This window comes from Patagioenas fasciata, chromosome 15 (assembly GCF_037038585.1).
Source record: "Patagioenas fasciata isolate bPatFas1 chromosome 15, bPatFas1.hap1, whole genome shotgun sequence".
NCBI classification, from domain to species: domain Eukaryota; kingdom Metazoa; phylum Chordata; class Aves; order Columbiformes; family Columbidae; genus Patagioenas; species Patagioenas fasciata.
The window spans coordinates 11965964-11987217 of NC_092534.1; the positions used below are offsets into that span (position 1 = coordinate 11965964).

A 21254-nucleotide genomic window follows, 5' to 3' on the forward strand; every position below is an offset into this window, starting at 1 on the left:
GCTTGCTGGGCAGAGGTGGCTGGATGGGAGGGCGGAGGGACATCAGGGGCCCTTTGGGGGTCACTGTGTCCACCATGTCCCCATGAGGCTTAAGACTGGCCCCAGAACAACCCTGGGGGCTGTGGAGGAACAGGCACAGGAGCACCCACCCCAAACTCCCAAGTGCTGGAAGCATCTGCCCCAGCCCCTTCTCTGGGGGCTCCGACCGCATCCCCTGTGCTGAGTGAGGTGGAAATGCCCCTGCACTTAACCTGCTGCTTCTCTGCCCTTGCTGGGTTTATAATCTTAAAAACCTCCCAGTCTGCAGAGTGAAAATAATTCCTTTGGGTCTTCACTCACTTTTCCAGCTGCACCAACCCCAAGAATGACCATTGATGTACAAGAGTTATGTAGAAATTGTGTGGCAGCGGCTTTCCCCGTACACCCCTGAACACCCGCAGCCCTGGGGCTGCTCCCCTGTTTCCCTGCCAGACAGAGCTGCGATGATTCTAAATCAGGAGTTTTTCTTCCGTCTCTGCTATTTGGTTAAAAACAATCCCAGCTGCTGGTGTTGGCTGGGATGGGCAGTGGGCAGGGACGGGCAGGGCAGTGCCATCTGCCCCCGCCATCTCGGGCATCCTTGGGCATCTGTGTCAGGCTTTCTAAATCCGGGAGGGTTTTCGGGTTGCTGATCGGGTGGTTTCGGCCGGGGGGGTTGCAGCAGGGCGAGGACGATGCGGGCGCTCACACAACAGGTCAGCCGGTCCCGCTGTGCCGGTCCGGGCTCATTCCTGGCAGCTCCCGGCACCGCGCCGGCCCGTGCGGGATGGAGAGACCAGAGGGTGAACCGTAGGGTATAGACGTAAATGGTTTTACTGTGGTGATGTGCAACAAGGAATAAGGGTTATTGCAAGCCATACAGAACATCACAAAACACACACCCGATCACAACCCCCCGAAAGCAGGAGTGGATTCACACGCGATGCAGAAATGGTTCCGTGATGGCAGAGAGGAGGGAGCGGGACTGCACGAGACATGGGAAGGGCACCAGGAAAACACCTCTGCAGGGTAAGGAAAAATATATATTTATGTCTGGTTGCTGCAGTATTGGGTAAAAGTGCAATGCACGGGGCAGGGGCTCCTCCACACAGATGTTGGGGAGAGTAATGGGTGCCAGTCCCCAGCTGTGACAGTCCCTCACCTTGTGCATGGGCACTGACATGTCCCCATGTACCACCCAAGTGACCACCAGCCCCACGGCCACGGGCAGCCTTGTCCCCAACCTGCGGCTGCAGGACACGTCCCGTCACGCAGTGGGAACTGTCCCCACATGCGCCTCCTGTGCGTGTCACCCATGTTCATCCTTTGCCAAACAGATTCATGGTTTAATTTACAGCTTCATCCTTTGGCAAACAGGTTGATGGTTTAATTTACAGCTTCAGGACCCGCCTGTGGCTGCCTGCCCGCTCCCCAGCCGCTCCTGGGCGATGGGATGGGCAGAGACAGGCCTTGGGAGGGAGGAGGTGGATCTTCTGCTCCTCCAACCGCACCCCGAGCCCTCTGCCACCAGCTCCTGAGCCTGTGTCCCTGCTCGGTCCCCAGGTACCTGCAGAGCTGTGAGCTCTGTACTGGTCCCCATCCTGCAGCTGACGGCAGCGCTTTGTGCCGAGCCATGAAACCAAGGTGATGGCAACCTCCTCCGTGGCCCCGCACCCATCCATGGACACCAGGAACGGGTGATGCAAAACCCCATGAGGTTTCGGTGACCTATAGGGTGCATTCACCTGCAATAAGAGGGCTGTGCCGTTTTATTTCTCCTCAGGGCAGGGATACAAGTTTTGTGAAACCGCTGTGGGTGCTTTTCAAATGGGACGGGGCTCGTGCCGTGATAGTAATTCCAGGCATGTGCTGATGTGGTGGCTCAGTGCTGAATACCATGGGGATGGGTGCTCTGGGTGCAAGGGGCTCCAGCCCCCCCGTCCCTCCCAGCCCAGCTGCCCCCTCTCTTAATTTTCAAAGCAGGGTTGGAGGGAGGGACTGAACCAGCCCGACACCGGCTGGCACAGCAAAGGAATTTCCAGAGAAGCTCCTCTACATCTCGCAAAGCCGAGTGCCAGCGTGAGCTTTGAGCTCCTTCCCACCTATCACATCCCTGCTCAGCCTTTTCTGCAGCTCAAACCATTTCCTCGGCCGCTCTGGCTGCTCTAGAGCCCCCCCCAAACCACTCACCCCAAGGCCCTGACACCCCCGCAGGAACCAGCCAGCGAGGGGTCATGCGATGGGACCAAAACTGATTCCCCCTCATTTGGGTACAGCAGAAAGGGGCTGATGTTTCCTGACCCACCTCAGCAGGGTTTACATCCACACCAAGGATAAAAGTGCGCAATAGGGAAAGGCAATGCTAGGAGAAAGAATAAGAAGATCTTTTTAAAAAGCTTTGGGCTGCTGGCTATTCTGACCACAGAAGTACGAAAAATACACACATTCCTGAGCCCACTGGTATTCCAGAACCACTAAAAGACTAGATTCTTCTTGTAAGAAATCTGAAAAAAGTCTAAAACCCGTTTGTATCAAGCCATTCGCCTTCCACAAACCTTAAAAAAACCCCACGTGCGGGCTGAATCAGGGAGGGAAGCACAAGGGCTCTCCTGTGCCCATCGCACAGCCCAGCTCCGCAGGCAGAACACTCGGGGTTGCCCCAGGACTGGGGGGGCTGTGGTTCTCCCCACAGGCTGCACTTCAGCCTCCGCATCTCCCACCTCCCACACACCAGCGAGTGCAGCAGCTTGGAGCGAAGGGAACGGGGGAATGTGGACACCGAAGCTGCATCCAGAATGTTCTCCTCTCCTTTTTGCTGGGCTGCATTTTAGCATCCCAGCGCTGATTTGCAGATCCATCCATCGTGCTCATGGCAAACGCTGCATCTGTGCTCCCCCAGCTGTGCCCGAGCCCGGGGACAGGGACATAAAGCTTTGGGGTCACTCTAAGGTGGTATGTGACACACTGGCTCTGCTGCTCAGGCCCAGTATTAGGAAAGGGGCATCCAGTGGCCACATGGACGATGTGTACATTAAAAAATAAACCCATCCTAATTGCTGCTAAAATCTGTCTAACCCCAGCCCCAGGAGTGAGGGAAGCCACGGTGTACAGAGAGTGCAGATGTGGAGTCAGCGCTGGGTTCTGTGGAGACCCACTGGGACGGAAATGGGAGCGTTGGGCTGGAAACGCAGAGACGCGGTGTGTGCTCACTCCAAAGCCCACTCGGCCAACCACTGCTTGCACTTGGCTTGCTGCTCCTCTGTCTCCGGACTCTTGGCTTCGCTCAGCACCTCCTCTCCTCCACCGCTGAGCATGGCTTCCTGGCTCTCCTCCTCCTTCTGCATCGCCTTGTCCTTCAGCTCTTGGATGATCTCATCCAGCCGGTGAGTGACCTGGTGAGGCACCCAGTTGCTGTCCATCGTGGTGACGAAGGGGTCGGGTGTGCAGACCTCGATGAGCTCCTTGCTGGTGGGGATGCGCAGGTAGTAGGCGTGGAGCATCATTCGGTAGGGACCGCTGTCCTTCTTGTGGCTGTAGGTGAAGTCCCCCACGATGGGGTGGCCAATGGCGCTGCAGTGAACCCGCAGCTGATGAGTCCGCCCTAGGAGGAGAGCAGGAGAAGCAGGGACAGGTTACCTCCTCAAAGGCACAGCGGTGCGAGGTGACAATGCACCAAATGGCATTTGTCCCCTTAGTCTGAGAAACTGAGTCCTCTGTGAGCTGAGTGTGGCTCTTGGCTCTGCTCAGCTCTTTTTTAGGCTTTATCACTTTTATGGCACCATGCTGCAACCACAGCTTGGGGCTCCAAACGCAGGTCCCACTCCAGCACCTCCACTGCCCACCTCAGCACCCCCCCGTGCTGCCCTGGCCCCCACCTCCCACCTGTCAGTGGCTGCAGCAGCACTTTGGTCACAGGGTCTCCACTGTATGAACCATGCTCGAGCACGATCAGCTCCGACTGGCAGGGTTTGGGATTTTCGCAGCCTGCAACAAGATGTGGAGGGGGGTCAGCTCCCCCAGCACGGCCCAGCAGCGTGGGCAGGGCATGGGAGCTGCTCACCCTCCGTTCCGTCGATGCACATCATGTGGGTCATGCCCTCGGTCGTGTTCTTCCCTATGGCGTAGCAGATCGTCATGCGGTTCTGGCTCACGTGGCCCCTGACCTGCAGGGCAGAAAACCGGTTTGCAAACCAAGCCCTGGCACTCACCGCCACCGGGAGGACAAGAAGCAGAGGCCAAGCTGCAATTTTGCAAAACCAGAAGGTAAGACAGTCCAGAGGCAGGACCTGGCGGAGGGGGCTTACCAGGGCGAGATAGGCTTTCGTCACCAGCCGGTCTTTAAAGCACTTGTAGGCACTTCCAGCCGCTGCTTTGTTGAGTGCAACGCACAGAGCCCCGCTAGTGGAGAAGTCGAGCTGGTGGCAGAACCTGGGGAGGAGATAGGAGGTGGAGGAGCATCCCCAGGCAGTGTCCCCTGCCCAGGCCAGCGTCGGTGACAGCCCTGTTTGGTCTCCAGCCACTCACCTGAAGCCATAGTAGGTGTCAGGGTCAGCCAGCTCAGGGAAGCGGTACTTGAGCTGGCTCTGCAGGGTCAGTGTCTCGTACCACATCTTGCTGTCGATGCGGATGTCCCAGTGCTTGTTGACCACGATGAAGTCAGAGCTCTGGTACAGGATGGACAGGTTGTCGATGGTGCCCGGCTCCATGGCCAGCGCCCTGCGGGGAGTGTGGGGGGATCAGGGTAAGTGGGGGAGAAAGAGCCTCCAGCCGCAGCCCTTGCACCCCCAGGATGGGGACAGCACCCCAGGGAAGCGAAGGGACCCAACGAGAGCAGGCAGGGAGCAGCACCTGGCAGTGGGTACCCCCGTGGGACTGCACGTACCGGTGCTGCACCGGTATCGCTGTCACACCGCACAGATCTCCCAGCCTTACCCCGGTGTCACACTGTGCAGGTCTCACAGCACCACCGGTGCCACCACTGTGTCGGTGCGACAGCAACGCTACAGCCACAGCCCTCCCCATGTGACACCTACAGGTCCTGCCGCCTCCTGGTGTCACCGCACAGCTCTGCCACCGGCCCGCTGTCACGCGTGGAGGCCCCGCAGCTGCACGATGCCGGGCCCATCCGGTGCGACAGTGGGGTTAGTTCTCACTCTTGTCCTACCGCCCCAAAGCTCCGGTCCCGCCGCCTGCCCGCTGCCAGCCGGGACCGGACCGCGATTTCGGCTGCCCGCAAGGGGCATGCACAGCGGAGAGGAGACGGGGCACAGCGGAGAGGAGACGGGACACAGCGGAAGGGTCACACACGGCGGAGAGGACCCGGGAAAAGGCGCAGGGGACACGCTCGGGGAGGGAAACACCACCCCCCACCGCCCTCCCCCCGCTCCCCCCGGCCCGACCTGCAGCGCCGTCCCCGGGCCGGGCGGGCGGCGAGCGGCTACATCGCATCCACCGGCGGCGCCGGGCCGCGCGTCGCGTCCAATCAACGCCGCCGCCAGACCGCGCGTCGCGTCCAATCAGCGCCGCCACCGCTTCCGGCCAATGCGCCGCGTCCAATCAGCAGCGGCTCCGCCGCGGCGCCGCGGCCGGAAGCGCGGGGCGGACGGGCGTGGGGCTCATGGCGGACACTGAGGAGGGTCCCGACGATGATTTCTACGAGCGGTTCGCGGACGAGCTGGAGGTGCTGGCCGAGCTGGGAGGTGGGTGCTGCTGCGGCGCCGTGCCCGGTACCGGAGACGGTGGCGGAAGGAGGGAGGGCGCGGGCAGGAGCCGGGCTTTGCGCGGCGGACAGCGGAGCCGCCTCTGCCCGCCCTACCGCGCGTTCCCTCCGGTGATCGGTACCGCCGTGTAACATCTTGCAGATGATCCATCCCCACTCGCTGGCCCCCAAATCTCCCAATTCCGGGGCAGGAGGCACCCACCGGAGGAACCCGACGTCCCCCCCGGGGGAAGCGACCCCGGGCGCACCAACCCCAGGAAGAGGGACCGGGGCTCTGTTCCTCCCGACTCCCCATCGCCACCCACAGCCCACAGTAGGTTTGGTCCAAGCCAGGTCTGCACCCCCGGTGGGTCCCCGGGTGCTGCTGACCCCTCTCCCCGCCCACCCGGTGCTGCTGGAGGAGCAGCAGGTACCAACCTTCAACCAACGGTGCTTCTCTTCCTCCTGCCCTCCCCTTTTCCTCCTCCTCCTCCCTTCCTCCAGCCCCAAAACCAAAGCGGCAGTGCCTGGAAGCTGTTAAGAAGCTCAGCTTTGGTGCGGATGATGAGTTGACTCCTGACATCCTCCAGGATGCTGATGCAGAGGCACCTTCTGCTCCCCACACTGCCAGGTTGGCCACCTTGAGCTCTACCCCAAAGATGGGGTTTGAGGGCTTTTTCCCTCGCCCCTGCTAAAGGAACTTGATGCTCATCAGCTCAGATCACCTGGAGATGAGTGGCATGGCCCCGCTACAGACAACACCACCCTCCAAGAAGAAGCGAGTCCTCAAGCGGCCACCCATCCTGGAGGACTATATCAACGTGACGTCCAGTGAGGGCACCAGGGTCTTCATGGTGGTGAAGGATGATCCTTCCAGGACAGGGGTGGAGGTAAGGAGGGATCTGAACGCTGAGCTTGCTTCTCAGTGACCTCCATCCAGTTCGGGAGGGGATATTTGTGCTGAGCATCATCGATGTGTGTCCTCTGATCCTCGCAGCTCTCCAGTTGCCTGGGCTGGAATGCACGCAGACCGCTCCACTTGCTGGGGGTGCCTTTCTCCTACCTGAAGGAACAAGTGAATGAAGAGGTATCACATCTTATGCCCACCTTCCCGTCTTCCCCTGCCACCCCTGGATAGCCAGAGCGTTGGCTCCTGAATCCCTGCTCCACCCAACTGTGGGTTAACGGGGTGTCTCTGACCCCCTTCTTGCCCTCTTTGTGCTGAAGCGTCGAAGACACGTTCTGCAGGCGTCGCAGCAGTTGACAGAGATAATTAACAGGTGAGATGTTGGGATGAAATCCTATTCCTATCCCTGCCACACTGTCAGGATGCTCCAGTGGGGTCTGGGTTTTGGGGACCGGTGAGCAGAGGAGCCTCTTTGTTCTCAGCATCCCCAGTTGGGGAAGTCTGGCTGTAATTCCCAGCTCTGCCCTGACTCTCCCTGGAGGTGTTTAAAAGGATATTATGAAAAAGCTCTTCACAAAAAGGGCTGTGAGGCATTGGAACAGGCTGCCCAGGGTGGTGGTGGAGTCACTGTCCCTGGACGTATTTAAAAGGTGTTTAGAGGTTCTTAGGGACACGTGTTAGTGCTGGACCTATGTAATGGTTGGACTCGATGATCGTGAGGGTCTCTTCCAACTGAAATGATTCTATGATTCTGTGACTCCCTGGGTGGTTTGGGCCAAGTTAATTCTTTCTTGCAGTTGCCTCGAGAGCGAGACCAGCACCGAGAGCCCAGAGCCCAGCGGGGACATGGAGCCAGCAGATGAGGAGGAGTCTGAGCTGCATTGTCTTTGGGTGGACAAGTTCACTCCCCGGCGCTACATGGAGCTGCTCAGTGATGATGTGAGGTGCTGGGATAGGTGGGGGCTTGGGGTTTGGGTGGCTTTACTCTTTTTATAACACTTCATGCGGTGGGATCGCAGTTTTACAGTGCTGCCTTTGGTTGTGAGACTTTCAGCACAAAAAAAGATTGGGTGGACTTTAGCCAGGAATTGCTGGCTATTTTGGTTTTTCTGGAATATCATAAGTTTTCTAGGGAATTGGAAATTATGGAGGAGGCTGAGAAGTGCTGGGTTGAGCCAAGACAGATGAGGGACAGCGGGGATGGGTCTGCTCTGGGCACACATACTCTGCGTTGCCTCCCTGCTCCTTCCTCTGCAGACCACTCTGGATTTAAGCCATGGAGAGGCCTTTCTTTGTCCTTGGCTGGATCCTTCCGAGGTTTGATGTGGTTTCCTTGCTTTCCTGCCCACCACACAGTACACAAACCGCTGCCTTCTCAAGTGGCTGAAGCTCTGGGACACAGTGGTGTTCGGGAAGGAGAATGCTGTGAAGAAGAGCAAGCCCAGCACTGAAGCTCGTCCTCCGTTCAACCAGCCCAAGGAGCAGCAGAATAAGTGGAAAACGAAGGTTCAGCTCACAGAGGAGATTCTGGAGGCTGAGCTGGACCAGCACAAGAGACCCAAATACAAGGTGAGCAGGACAGGGGGCTGCTGGGGGGCATCTCCTCTCCTGTCCCACTCATCCTGCCACTGAGGTGAGGAGCAGGGTCTTCCCTTTCTCTTCCAGGACAGGTCTAGGAGAAATTGGATTCCTTGTTGCCGTTTGGCAAATATGAGGTTTTCTCATTGCCTGTTCTATTTTAGCTTGAGTAATGTAATAACAAGGGGAGGCGAACAGACTTCTTCCAGCCAAATTAATTGGCCAGTTGAGGAAAGATGCACCCTTTTTAGAAGATGTTGATCTTGACTTTGTCTGTTAGGGGCAGATATGACATACTTTTGAGCCAGAGTTTCTGCATCCAGCAAAAAGCAATGGTGCTCAAAAGCTAAAGGGAGCAGAGATAACACACCCAGGCCAGCTTACCAGCATCAGCCTGCCCAGTGAGAGAATGTAGAAAAGCGGAAACAAAACCAGTTTTTAACAACATTGCCTCCCAGGAATGTAATTCGGGAAGGGATTTTATTCAGCCTTTTCTATCTATTGCTCTGCAAACTTAAACGTATGCACAAGAGACGCTGCCAGGATGAGTTTCTGTTATAGTCTGCTTCCTCTGATGACTTTCCCTTCTTCCTATATATCTACAAACCAGTGCAGCAGCTCCCAAGCCCAGTTTGCAGGCTGTAGATGCTCTTCCCCCCGCACAGCAGCCCCGGTGGGTGCTGAAGGCAGTGCTGCCCCACTGACCGCCCCCCCACCCCGCCGCAGGTAGCCTTGCTCTGTGGCCCGCCCGGCTTGGGAAAGACCACGCTGGCCCACGTCATCGCGAAGCATGCGGGGTACAACGCTGTGGAGATGAACGCCAGGTGAGTCTACACTGGCTGCACAGCTCAGGAGCTGCGGGGGGTGACGCTGTGATGGAGGTGACGCTGTGATGAAGATGATGCTTTGATGAAAGTGATACTGCAATGAAGGTGATGCCACAGCAGCCTGGCACTGGTTTGTCTTGCAGTGACGACCGCAGTCCCGAGGTCTTCAAAACTCGCATTGAAGCCGCCACCCAGATGAAGTCTGTGCTGGGCGCCAACGAGAAGCCCAACTGCCTGATCATCGATGAGATAGACGGTGCACCCACGGTAAGCCCAGCATGGACCTGGCCACCTTTTGCATTAACCACTTAATTCATAGAATTATAGAATAGTTTGGGTTGAAGGGACCTTCCCAGCTCCCCCAGTGCCACCCCTGCCATGAGCAGGGACATCTTCACCAGCTCAGGTTGCTCAGAGCCCCGTCCAGCCTGGCCTGGGATGTCTCCAGGGATGGTTCATCCACCACCTCTCTGGGAACCTGGGCCAGGCTCTCACCACCCTCAGTGTAAAAAATTTCTTCCTCATGTCCAGCCTGAATCTCCCTCCTTTAGTTTAAAACCATCACCCCTTGTCCTCTTGCAACAGGCCCTGCCGATTATTGCCCTCTTAGCAGCTCATCCCCTTTAGGAGTGGGTTCTTGCCACCGAACAGCAAGAATACATCCCTTCTGTCCTTGAGTTTGTATTTTTTTCCCCAAGGCATCTATCAACGTGCTGCTCAACATCATCAACCAGAAGGATGCGGAGGGCGAGGCAGCGGCCGGCGCAGGCCGGAGGAGACGGCGCGAGGGTGGGCTGCTGCTCCGGCCCATCATCTGCATCTGCAACGACCAGTGAGTGTCACCCGCGGCACTGGGGAGGGCTGGAGAGCTGAGAAGTACTTTATGAAAAGTAAAACGACAACATGGTCAGCTTTCCTGAACCCCTCCAGGTTTTGTAGCTGGGGTGACTTGTAGATGGGTGTGGGCGTATGGTTGCATTTGTGCATGCCCAGGCGTGCAGCAGTGTCCGTGCAGCTGATAAATAATCCGTCTGTCTCAGAACAGAGCATTAATAGCTGGATATTTTCCTCTGCTAGGGTCGCTCAGAGACCCCTGTGCTTCCCTTTGCCAGGTACGTCCCTGCCCTGCGGCCGCTGCGGCAGCAATCCTTCCTGCTCACCTTCCCGCGGACGGCCCCGTCGCGGCTGGCCCAGCGGCTCTGCGAGGTGCGGCACAGCCCAGGGCTCCTCTGCCCCACCCCGGGCAGGGAACCCCCCTCCTGACCCCCTCTCCTGCAGATCGCCCTGCGGCAGGGCATGCGGGCGGACACGGGCGCGCTGCTGGCCCTGTGCGAGAAGACAGAGAACGACATTCGCTCCTGCATCAACACCCTGCAGGTACAGGGGTCGCTGGAGGGTTCTGGGGGACACAGATTTGGAATCACAGAATCATTTTGGTTGGAAAAGACCCTCAAGGGCTTTCTTGTCCTGAGAGGCCCAAAGCTGACCTCAGGATTCAAGATTTGGCCTCCGTAGTGCCCAGCACAGGGAAACAATCACCAACAGACTTGCTGTGGCTCAGATGGGGAGGGAGGAAAAAAACTGTGTCCCAGGCAGATCCACCCTGTTCCCTGTGTTATTTTTAACCTCAGTTCGCCTATGACATGAGGAAGAGCAAGGTGTCTGTGTCTCTCCCAGCACCAACAGACTGTGGGGGCATCCCCTCCCTCCCTCTGTGCCCGTGTGCCCCCAGCACCTCTCTCCTGTTGCAGTTCCTGCATGGCCGGGGCCAGAAGGAGCTGAACATGCAGATGGTGCAGACCATGAAGATTGGCTTGAAGGACCAAAACAAGGGGCTCTTCTCCATCTGGCAAGAGATCTTTCAGCTCCCAAGGGTCCAAAGGTAAAGGGGGGGATTTATAAGGTCTGCTGTCTGCTTGGGGCACACTGATTTGTGGTATTGCAAGACATAGAGTAGAAAAACCTGAAGGATCCTGAGGAGTTGCAGCAGACCTGGCTTTGTCACAGGTTTGCGTGTCCAGGTGCTCTTTGGTCACTTTCTTTACTGCCCAATAATCTGGCATTGTTATTGTTTTCAGTCCAGTTTGCAAGGGTCCAAATATTCCTTGCTGGTCTGTATAGGGCTGGGGACACCATGAGCTCTTCCTTCCCTTTGGGCTCCCCCCAGGCACAGGGTCGGGATGGACACCGCTTTGCCAACCCAGCTACTGGTGGGCGATGAGGACCTGGCACACCTCGGGGGGACAGCTGGCTTCAACGTGTCCTCCCAGCGCTTCCACCACGTCCTGCACCTCGCCACGTCCTCGGGGGAGCAGGAGAAGTTGGCCCAGGTAGAGCAGATGGTTTGGGGAGTAAGAGCCGGGCTGTGCCAGCCAGAGCAAGGATGGCTCCTGATCTGGGGGTCCATGGCTGATGGGCGCCTGGGGAGATCCCTCCCTGCAGTCGGATTGTGCTAATTTGGGATGGAGTGTTGGGATGTTGTAGTGGGATGCTATGATGGGCAACTTGATCTGTGTGAAGATGTCCCTGCTTGTGGCAGGGGGTTGGACTAGTTGAGCCTTAAAGGTTCCTTCCAACCCAAACTATCTGATAATTCTATGACCATCTGCATGACCTCGAGCCTTTTCTAATCCTGTGTTTGCTTCCAGGGTCTGTATGAGAATTTCCTGAACATGAAGGTTCGGGACTCCAGTCTCGGCTCAGTCTGTTTGGCGCTGGAGTGGTTGGGCTTCTCCGACCTGCTGGGCCAGGCTGTCCTGCACCGGCAGAGCTTCCAGCTGCTGCGATACCTGCCCTTCCTGCCTGTGGCTTTTCACCTGCTCTTCGCAGCCACCAGCGTCCCCCGGCTGGCTTATCCCAGCAGCCAGCACGAGGTGAGCACCTCGAATCCTGGGGTCAGTTTTGGGCCCCTCACAACAAGAAAGCCCTTGAGGTGCTGGAGCGAGTTGAGAGAAGGGAACGGAGCTGGTGAGGGGCTGGAGCACAAGTGTGATGGGAGCGGCTGAGGGACCTGGGGGGTTCAGCTGGAGAACAGGAGCTGAGGGGAGACCTTCTGATCTCTGAACTGCCTGAAAGGAGCTTGGAGCCAGGGGGGGTCGGTCTCTACTCCCCAGGAACAAGCGCCAGGAGCAGAGGAAATGGCCTCAAGTTGCACCAGGGGAGTTTGAGGTTGGATCTTGGGAACAATTTCTTCCCCAAAGGGCTGTGGGGCATTGGAACAGGCTGCCCAGGGCAGTGCTGGAGTCACCATCCCTGGAGGGCTGGACAGACACGGAGATGAGGTTCTCAGGGACATGGGGTAGTGCCAGAGGTGGGGTAACATTTGGACTTAATGATCCTGAGGGTCTTTTCCAACCAAAATGTTTCTATGATTTTATGATCCTAAGTACGGGGGAGGGCGTGGTGGCTGCGTGGCTCCAGCTCTGTCCCTGCGTGGATGTCTGCGGTTGCAGCCGTGGCCGAGCTGTCCCTACACTCCCCACTCAGGCCCTGGCCAAGCTGAACCACATGCAGAACCTCGTCATGTCCATGATGCTGGGGATAACGCCCAGCGCCCGCAGCCGCACGGGGCAGCAGTCATTCATCCTGGAGGTGCTGTGTCTGCTCCTGGACATCATCGCCCCGAAGCTCCGACCGGTGAGTCCCCACTGGCCCCTTCTCCCTCTCCCAGACCTCTGTCCCAAATTTGGGGTCTGTTTGATGTACACCTGGAGCAGAGGCTGGGTGAAAGCTGGTGATACAGTGCTGAGATACCCAAGTGCTGGGGATGGGGGACGGTGTCCTACACCTCCCAGACCCCTGCACCAGGGTTGGCCATGGCCTGAGCGTGGGTTTGGGAACTGTCACAGTCTCCTTGCAGCACCTCACCTGCACACGGTTGTGTTGGTTGCATTTACCCTTTGGGCTGTCAGAAAGGTCTGTCCCTGCTCTGTGATGCGTGTCCCTGATACACAAGGAGGGGAGACTCAGGCCAGACACGAGGAAGAAATTGTTGCCCCTGAGTTTGGAGAGCCTGGCCCAGGTTGGCCAGAGAGGTGGTGGATGAACCATCCCTGGAGACATCCCAGGCCAGGCTGGACCGGGCTCTGAGCAACCTGAGCTGGTGAAGATGTCCCTGCTCAAGGCAGGGGTGGCACTGGGGGAGCTTTGAAGGTCCCTGCCAACCCAAACTGTTCTGTGATTCTGTGATAGGAAACTAAACTTGGTCTGAACCTCGCTGGTGTTAACTGTCCTTTCTCAGATAGAGCCAAGCCTCCCACTTCAGGTTATTTTTATATTTCGAAGTCATTCTGGGTCAGTGATGCTGGGCCTGGCTCTCCTCCCCAGGTGAACACGCAGCTCTACAGCCTGAAGGAGAAGCAGCAGCTGGCGGAGCTCATCAGCACCATGCTGGCCTACAACCTCACCTACCGCCAGGAGCGCCTGCCCGAGGGCCACTACGGCTACAAGCTGGACCCGTAAGTCCCAAGGGCGGGGAGAACATGTTGGGCTCCAAGGAAACAGCAGAGAGTTCAGGGAGGAGTTTGAGCCCAAAGGCATCGTGGGTTTGAGCTGGTTTCCTGCAGCCAGAGGTTTCTCGAATCCTGGGCTCGGTTTTGGGTCCCTCACGCCAAGAAGCCCTTGAGGTGCTGGAGTGAGTTGAGAGAAGGGAATGGAGCTGGGGAAGGGGCTGGAGCACAAGTGTGATGGGAGCGGCTGAGGGACCTGGGGGGTTCCTGAAAGGAACAGGCTGGCCAGAGCAGTGGTGGAGTCACCATCCCTGGAGGGGTTGAACAGACATGGAGATGAGGTTCTCAGGGAGGTGGGGGATTGGTTGGACTTAATGATCTTGAGCATCTTTTCCAACCAAAATGATTCTGTGATTCCCTGAGAGTGGCTCTGCAGGGATTTTCTGGTTTTTTTTTTTTTTCTGTAATTTTTTAAAAAGAGGAGCCCAGGAACCCAAAGCAGGGCTGGTTTTGCTTTAATGGGATTAAAGAAAAGGCAGCAGCTGCCTTTGGCTCTCAGCAGAGCTGGCAGAGGAGGGACCGAAGCTGCCGGGCAGAGCGGGTCCACCTGGGCACACCGCACACAGGAGCTCACTGTAGCCACAGTTAATTTGTATATTAATAGCCAGCCCTTGCTAGACTTGAGGCTAGCTTTAAGTGTATACACTGTGCTTTAAGTATATACAGAGCTGTAAACACTCCCAAGGCTTTGATGAAGTAATACAGACCCATCTACAGCTAGGAGCAAGGCTAATGTCTTCCTGGTGCAAAGTTAATTACAAAAATTAGCCTCTGTTAAATTGAGCAGCTGTATCTAATTACAGTGAAGCGCTTTGTGTTTGGGTTTTTTTTCCATGGAAAGGCCTGCAGGGGCTGCAGAGAACTGTCCTCTCTTGCCCTCCCCGTGCCAAGCTGTGCCACCAAAATGTGGCCATAGGGAAACCATGGGACACTGGGAGCCATGTGGCACAAGCAGACCTGTTGTGTTGCTTCGCTTTGGTTGTTTGGCAAAGTCCGAGCTGGTTTACAGGCCATGCAGGTGATGACAGGGACGATGGGGGTGTCACGTCCTGGTGGCACCTGCAAGTCACATCCCAGCATCTCTCTGGCAAGCAGTGTTGTTGTTGACAACAAAACTCATGTTTTCTCTTTAAAACTTTTTAAATGATAGATTTGACAGCCAATTTCTGAATGACTGCAAAGCTCTCTGGTAGTCTCTTTTGTTGCCTTTATTTTAAGGGGAATAATATTGAATGTGCATAAAGCGTGAAATATTTACAGCTGGCAGAGGAACCGGCCCAGCAGGCTGCTCAGCGCTGGGGCCGTCACGGTGCTGGAAAAGGCTTCATTCCAGACCTGGTGCACCAGCCTCGTTAGCAATAAGACTTCTCTGACTAGCCAGAATTACTGCTTATGGCCGTATCTTAATTAAGGAGCTCCCTGTGGACACCTCAGTGTTCACGTGAAGGTTCGTGGTGCCGCTCGTGCCCATGCTGGAATGTGACCGCAGCTTCTTCAGGGCAATGTGTTCAGCACAGACCTGCCTGCGGTTTCCTCTTCTTGCATTAAAACCGAGATGAAAAAAAAACGCGTTAATCCCTCCTGAGTTCCCATTCAGCTGAGATGCCCTGCAGCAGCCTGGCTCCGCTGTATTGGGCATAACAGAGAGGGCAGTGATGGGGAAACTGGGGCACAGGGGCCAGGATCATACTGGTGGGGATGGGGCTTGGAGTGTTGCGGGTCTCTCTGTGCCAGGCTGCGGTTTGCAGAATGCTTTTTTATTTTCAATATTGATGGTTTTTTGTCTGTTTCCGCCACGGTGCAGGAACGTGGAGGCCGTGTGCCGGTTCCCGGACCTGCCGGCTCGCCGGCAGCTGAGCTACCAGGCCAAGCAGCTCATCGCCAGGGAGATCGAGCTGGAGAAGATGAGGAGGACGGAGGCTTTGCTGCAGGCGCGAAACCTGGGCCAGGTAGGGACGGGTGTGGGTTCAGGGGGGATGGTGGGTGTGTTGATAGGGATAAAGTTCTTAGGGCTGGGCTGGGGACTCACTGGCTTTTGCTCTGCAAATGGAAATCCAGGATTAAACCCCCTCCCAGGCGCAGTGTCTGGCTGCACATCTGCCTGCGGGCAGCACAGCTGCGCTGGCTCACCAGCCTGAAGGGCTCATGTTTGTGCAGGAATTCTGGAAGGAAACGCTTACTGTAAATTAAAGCTTTAAACTCTCTAACGAGGGTTGTGATGAGAAGGGAATTTTAGTTCATCTGGCTGTGATTTGTTCATGTCCATGAGGGAGCCGAGCTCCTCTCGTTGCCCACACATTCCCTCGCTGCTTCACTTCCATCTTGCCAAAGCCCCTTGCAGGAGCAGAATCACTCTGCCCACCACAAACCCTGTGTGGAACAGCAGGCAGAAGGCAGGAGAAGGTAGAAACAGGTGGAAAAAGCTGAGAAATGGCTCAGGTGTAGCTGCTGCCTGCCCTGCCCTGGTGATTGATAATTAAACCCCGAGAGCTGCTTCTTGGAGCATGTTGGGGGATGTATGGGATAAAGAGATGCTGTAAGAACATCTCTGGAGGCTCCTTGTTTACACAGTGCAGACTGTGAAGGCCCAGGGAAAGGACTGCAAACACGCACGTGCCTGAAGCGCCACCGGGGCTGATCCCGTGTGCTGCTGTGAGACAGAAAAGGATAAAAAAATACTTAATGTGTTGTTTGGATATTGTACTCAAAGCTTGCAGCCACTAAGGGGGATGCCCAAACCTCAAAGCCCTGTTTCAGATCTCTCCTCCCCACAGGAGCCCGGGAATGGCCTTGGTGAGGCAGGGGACCCAGCAGATGGGGGAGCTGAGCCCCCCAACCACCGGCAGTGGCTGGAGCACATGGTCCGGAGAGCGGCCGCGGGGGAGGACAAGGTGAGGGGGCTGAGATTTACACCCCATTTCCTACCAGTGTGTGCTAGAAACTGGCTGGCTCTGTTGGTATTATTTATTTATTTTTAGTATATTTTCCTTTATTAAAAAGTAGTTCGACACCACATGTCCCATAAATGCATCACTGGGTTTAAAGATGGGGATGAATTGGATCTGGACTGCAGGGCACAATTATGTGCCCTGCAGAGCTTTAAGGGCTGGGGAGGGAAAGAGATGGGGATGTTTGGGCTCAAAAAAGTTGAATTTTGGGTCAGCGGAAGAGCTGCTTGGGGGCTGGGGGGGTTTGCACTCAAGAGGGGTCCTGGGCCACCTCCCCTCTCTGCAGGCTCAGCTTTGAGACCTCAGCTGTCTGTAAAACCTGCTTTAGCACCACAAGCCTTAAATTTTGTGTTCCCCACCCTATTTTGAATGCAGTTTGCATTTTTTTTTCCTGAGGCCGCTGGCCCTTTTTGCAGGATTTGCATCCAGCTCCAGCACCGGGGGGCTTGGAGGAAGGAGCTGGAGCAACCCCGAGCGAGACCCCAGCGAGTGGACCCTTAGACCCTGCTTTAGACCCTGCCTAGGGCCGTCACAAGTGTCTAGCTTTGCATGGAGAGACACTGGGGTGGCTTTTGGCTTTTTGTGAATGGGAGCTGTGCTCACCTCCTGCTTTTTTTGTTGGTTCTTTTGCAGCCCGAGACCGACTTTTTTGGGCGGCCGATTCAGCGGGTGGCTGCACCGGGTAGGTGGCAGAGGGATATGGGGACCATGGATGCTGCTTTGGGGGGGTCCCTGGACTTCACATGAGTGCCCAAACTGGGTTTCTGTCTCCAAATGCTGAACAGGGCGGGGAAATCAGTGGTGTGGGGATATTTGAGGCAACTGCCCCTCAAATTTTGGCAGCATCCAAAGGGCCAGAAAATACCCATAGCTGGGGAACACTGATGTGGGTACCGCATGTGTTTGCTGATCTGGGCTTCAGGAGCATCAGCTCTGCCCTTGCAAACCTCCCTGCACAGGTTGTAACGTCACAGCTTCCGAGTTTCTGCAAGTTTTTGATATCAGTTTTCCCCCCGCAGCCCCTCAGGCCTCCAAGGAAGAGTCGATCGAGAGCCAGATGGGAAAGGCGGTGGGCAAGAGCGACGTCTGGTTCCGCTTTAACGAAGGGGTTTCCAATGCTGTCAGGAGGAATATCTACATCAGGGACCTGCTCTAGCAGGGCAGCAATGGAGCCCTGGACATTCTGTAGGTGGAACTGAAGTGATAAAGCTGACTTGACTTCCTAACCCGTTGATAGGGGGTGTGTGTGTGCATGCTCCTTAATTGTTTCTTTGGTACACATTTATTTTGTTAAAAAAATAAAATATATATATAAAAAATAACCATGAAGTATTGTTCTGTTTATTTAATTTATAATCCCTTGTTTGCTGTATTTTACCCTTTTTTATCCCTGCAAGATTGTATTCTACAATATACAAAAGACTATTTAAAATCACTGAAGGTGTTTTATAAAATTTTCTTCCTTTGCAAGTTCAAAGATGCCAGCTTGATGGCAATAGCACAGGGCTGAGAGTGGACATGGTGCTGCTCCTGTCCCCCCACCCTGCCCATCTCCATGTTTTCCCCATTGCCCCTCTATATAAAAAAGAAACACTTCTAAAAATAATAAGACCAGATGAGGGTAGGGTTTTTGTTCAGGTAGTCATATTCGGAAGCTAACTAATAAAAAAGTACATTCAGTGATGGGGAGCGAGAGCAGCAGGAGGTGCTGCAGGGGTGTTGGTCCCTCAGAGGATGGTGCATTTTCCTTTCTCCACCCAGGGGTTGTTTTTCATCAGCTCGGGGTTGAGGAAGGGATCCTCGGGGATGCCGTCCTCGATCCACTTCACGAACCTGCGGAGACGGAGCCAAGGGTGGGCACAGCCCCCACCTGCACCCCCAGCGCTTTGCGAACATCACCCAGCTCTGCACCCATTTTCAAATGGAGGAGTTAAGCACAAGACAATTCTAATAAAAGCCTTTTGTCCTCATATCTGTGGCTTTCAGCATACGGACAGACTTTGCGTTGGGTTTTAAAACTTATTCCCTAAAGCTGCTCTTTTTCTCTTTCCCCCCCTTTTAAGAGGTGAGAGGGCCATGGGCTGCATAAACTGGGGAGACGTCCCAAGCAACGAGGTACAAACCAGGGAGGGGAAATAAAACCTTTCTGTGACTGTTTTCCAGGTTTATAAAAGTCTTTAAGCTCAGCGGTAGCTTAAAACCTTAAACCCCAGTGTCGGGGGTTGGAGGACTTGAACAATAAAGTGATTTAAAAAAATATAAATCTCTAAACCTGACTTATTTTGAGAACGCCTAGGTGATCTGGAGAGGGACAGGGATGGAGGAGCTGGACTCTGCTCCCGGCTGGGCAAAGCCATGTCCTGTTACTGGGCTGGACTGGAGGTACTGGGAGGGGAGGGCGGGCAGCACTCACTCGGGGATGGTCTTGGAAGACATCTCCCGCTTGTAGGCCAGTTGGTACTTGAGGCTTTCCACCTCCTTCTTCCACTGCGGGAGGTCCCACTCATCCATGGCTCAGCCTGGGGCTCTGTGGGGCTGAAAATGAGAACTTCGGTGCCGTGTCCCACAGATGTGTCCTGTTCCAGCCCCCCCCTACAGCTCTGCATCCCCACAAAGAAGGTCCCCCAGGATGGAGAGAGCGTATCACCATGTTCCAGGGGAGATTTCCAACCCAAACCCGCAGTTCCGGAAGCCTTTGGGGTTCATTTCACAAGGCAAAGGCTGCACTTACCTGGGGACGTGGGGCAAGTGCCCAGTGCCGCCCTTTTGTAGCCACACCTGGGGGCACATGCAAAACCCCAGGGCTGGGCCAGATTTGACTGAATTTGGGTGTTGCTGTTGCTTGGGGTGGAGAGCGGCAAATAGTAACCAAGGCTATTTGGGGAGTGGGGGTGTCTGTCCTTCCCCTGCCCAGCCGCAGGGCCAGCAGGAATTTCTGGGCATCCACATGGGCATTTTCTCCCTCCACCCCACACCAGCGGCCCTGGGTACCAGCTAACAATTGGGATGTGAATGATAGGGAAACTGAGGCACAGCAGCTGATGGGACACAAGCTGTGATGATAGTCACATGAAACCCATGAGCACCTGGCACCCTGCAGCACCCCAAGAACTGGTGGGACAAGGGGACAGTCCCCTGCCCATGGCCTGCTGTGACCCCAGACCCTCCAGCACGCAGAGGCAGCATCCAGCAACATCATTTTGCACCTGGGGTGGCTGAAATCTGGGGATGACCACGCACCCCATCCTGCAGACCTGACCAAGCTGCAGCCCCCAGTGCCATGGCACAAACCCAGCCACACAGCAGCTCAAATCCAGCCGTGCACAGACACAACTTAAATCCAGCCACACACCGGCACAGCTCAGCAGCTGCCCCAGCTCCCCCAGCCCGACTTCTCTGCAGAGCATCCCCCCAAAAAACAGCCAGGTGGGGGGAAGACAAGCACCCAGTGCCCAGCAGCCCCCACCTGCAGTCTGGCCTCCCCGGGGCTCCTGTTCTCCACTGACCAGGAACCAGCATCCCTGCTCCAGCCACCCCAGTAGCATCCCAGCCCCGCGGCCGAGCCCTCCACCGACCTTGGCTGGAGAAGGTGTCAGTGGGGAGCGAGAGCTGCGTCCGTCCCCGAGCCGCCCTGGCCTTCCCTCCTGCGAGTGCTCCCCTCGCTGCCGAAGAGCCCAAATCCTCCGTGTAATCTATTAATGCGCGGCTGGTCCAGCTGCCTCCGCCACGGCAGGAGCCGGATAATGGGAACGTCCTCCCCCCGCTGCTCCCGGGGGATTTGGCTCCGCTGAATGTGAAGCGCCCGGGATGGAAGCAGCATCCCGGTACCCAGCGGCCGAGCTGCCAAAACGGGGTTACCCAGTGTCCTCCACCGCCCTAGGGGACCAAAGGAGAGGGGGTAACGGGGTGGGACACCCCGGGGAGGCCCGTGCTGCTGCCTGCATCCCTGCCAAAGCAAACATCCCCTCCCCGCTGCCGTGCCTGGATTTTCTGTTTCTTCCCGCTTCCCCTGGCTGGGGGCAGGGAGATGCAGGGACGTTAAAAGAAATAAATGATAATAAAAAAATCAATGCACAAAGTGAGCAGTTGGAAACTAAACATATGGTGGGTGATGGGGCAGGGGCAGCACAAAGGGAAAAGTGCAACGATGTTAGAAAATAATAATGATGTGCAACTTACAGGGAGAGACAAAAGCCCGGTAAGAGTTAACTGATTAAAGGCAATATAATTGATGCAAAAGCAAAGCCACAAAGAAGTGAAAAAATTCTCCACCAGCCCTCTACCATTCATTAAAAAATTTAAAAAAAACCAACTTCAGGTAATTAAGGTGATAGCGACTTTTCTGTTGAAGCAAAAGGAAAGCAAGGTTTGCACAAGGAAAAGCTGCCCTAAGCCCACCTGTGTCTGTACGGGCAGCTGTTTGTCCTCTCTGCAACACACCTGGGCAGGATTCAGCCAATTATGCAAACACATGCAAATGTCTAGTGAACAGATACACTGAAAAAAAAAAAAGGAGTATGTATGTGTATAAATACACATATATATTTACACATACAAACATACATACCATATATGTGGAGGTAGATACATTCATATGATAAATGTGTGTATTTAGAATTTATATTATAGAAAATGTATTATATACTATATATTATATAACATACATAAATACATTTTTTATACATATATATAATACACACACTTCTATGAGCAGGAGGGCAGTGAGCACGGGGGCCAAGCCAGGCTCCCCCAGCCCCAGTCAATGCTGGA

At 55.6% G+C, this 21254-nt stretch overlaps 3 protein-coding genes across 3 annotated transcripts; 1 reads left to right on the forward strand and 2 right to left on the reverse strand.

Annotated features, from left to right (window-relative positions):
* Positions 1-834: 834 nt before the first annotated feature.
* On the reverse strand, positions 835-5560 carry RPUSD1 (RNA pseudouridine synthase domain containing 1). The gene is made up of 6 exons (XM_065850768.2): positions 5418-5560; positions 4543-4734; positions 4323-4446; positions 4079-4181; positions 3901-4002; positions 835-3619 (listed from the first exon to the last, which is right to left on the reverse strand). Exons 2-6 carry the CDS (start codon positions 4722-4724, stop codon positions 3225-3227), a joined length of 906 nt encoding a protein of 301 aa, XP_065706840.2. The 5' UTR covers positions 4725-4734; positions 5418-5560; the 3' UTR covers positions 835-3224.
* A 25-nt stretch (positions 5561-5585) lies between these two features.
* CHTF18 (chromosome transmission fidelity factor 18) lies at positions 5586-17806 on the forward strand. The gene is made up of 22 exons (XM_065850766.2): positions 5586-5717; positions 5880-6050; positions 6221-6347; positions 6432-6606; positions 6714-6803; positions 6944-6996; positions 7421-7562; positions 7980-8192; positions 8928-9025; positions 9172-9295; positions 9727-9860; positions 10141-10234; positions 10307-10405; positions 10780-10910; positions 11196-11358; positions 11677-11901; positions 12515-12664; positions 13355-13485; positions 15341-15485; positions 16311-16427; positions 17118-17166; positions 17504-17806. The coding sequence occupies exons 1-22, from the start codon at positions 5636-5638 to the stop codon at positions 17638-17640; spliced, it is 2850 nt and encodes a 949-aa protein (XP_065706838.2). The 5' UTR covers positions 5586-5635; the 3' UTR covers positions 17641-17806.
* Positions 17804-20377, reverse strand: GNG13 (G protein subunit gamma 13). Its single transcript, XM_065851130.2, has 3 exons — positions 20060-20377; positions 18898-19019; positions 17804-18317 (listed from the first exon to the last, which is right to left on the reverse strand). Exons 2-3 carry the CDS (start codon positions 18993-18995, stop codon positions 18212-18214), a joined length of 204 nt encoding a protein of 67 aa, XP_065707202.1. The 5' UTR covers positions 18996-19019; positions 20060-20377; the 3' UTR covers positions 17804-18211.
* Between the last annotated feature and the right edge of the window lie 877 nt (positions 20378-21254).

Excerpts from the sequence above, each read along its gene's own strand:
- GNG13 (XM_065851130.2), bottom strand. The coding sequence starts at position 18,995 with ATGGATGAGTGGGACCTCCCGCAGTGGAAGAAGGAGGTGGAAAGCCTC. Across the intron at positions 18,318-18,897 it reads TCTTCCAAGACCATCCCCGA|GTTCGTGAAGTGGATCGAGG; the intron begins GTGAGTGCTGCC and ends CCGTCTCCGCAG.
- CHTF18 (XM_065850766.2), top strand. The coding sequence starts at position 5,636 with ATGGCGGACACTGAGGAGGGTCCCGACGATGATTTCTACGAGCGGTTC. Across the intron at positions 8,193-8,927 it reads ACAAGAGACCCAAATACAAG|GTAGCCTTGCTCTGTGGCCC; the intron begins GTGAGCAGGACA and ends ACCCCGCCGCAG. Across the intron at positions 10,406-10,779 it reads CCTGCATCAACACCCTGCAG|TTCCTGCATGGCCGGGGCCA; the intron begins GTACAGGGGTCG and ends CTCCTGTTGCAG.
- RPUSD1 (XM_065850768.2), bottom strand. The coding sequence starts at position 4,724 with ATGGAGCCGGGCACCATCGACAACCTGTCCATCCTGTACCAGAGCTCT. Across the intron at positions 4,447-4,542 it reads GACACCTACTATGGCTTCAG|GTTCTGCCACCAGCTCGACT; the intron begins GTGAGTGGCTGG and ends TCTCCTCCCCAG. Across the intron at positions 3,620-3,900 it reads GCTGCTGCAGCCACTGACAG|GGCGGACTCATCAGCTGCGG; the intron begins GTGGGAGGTGGG and ends CTCTCCTCCTAG.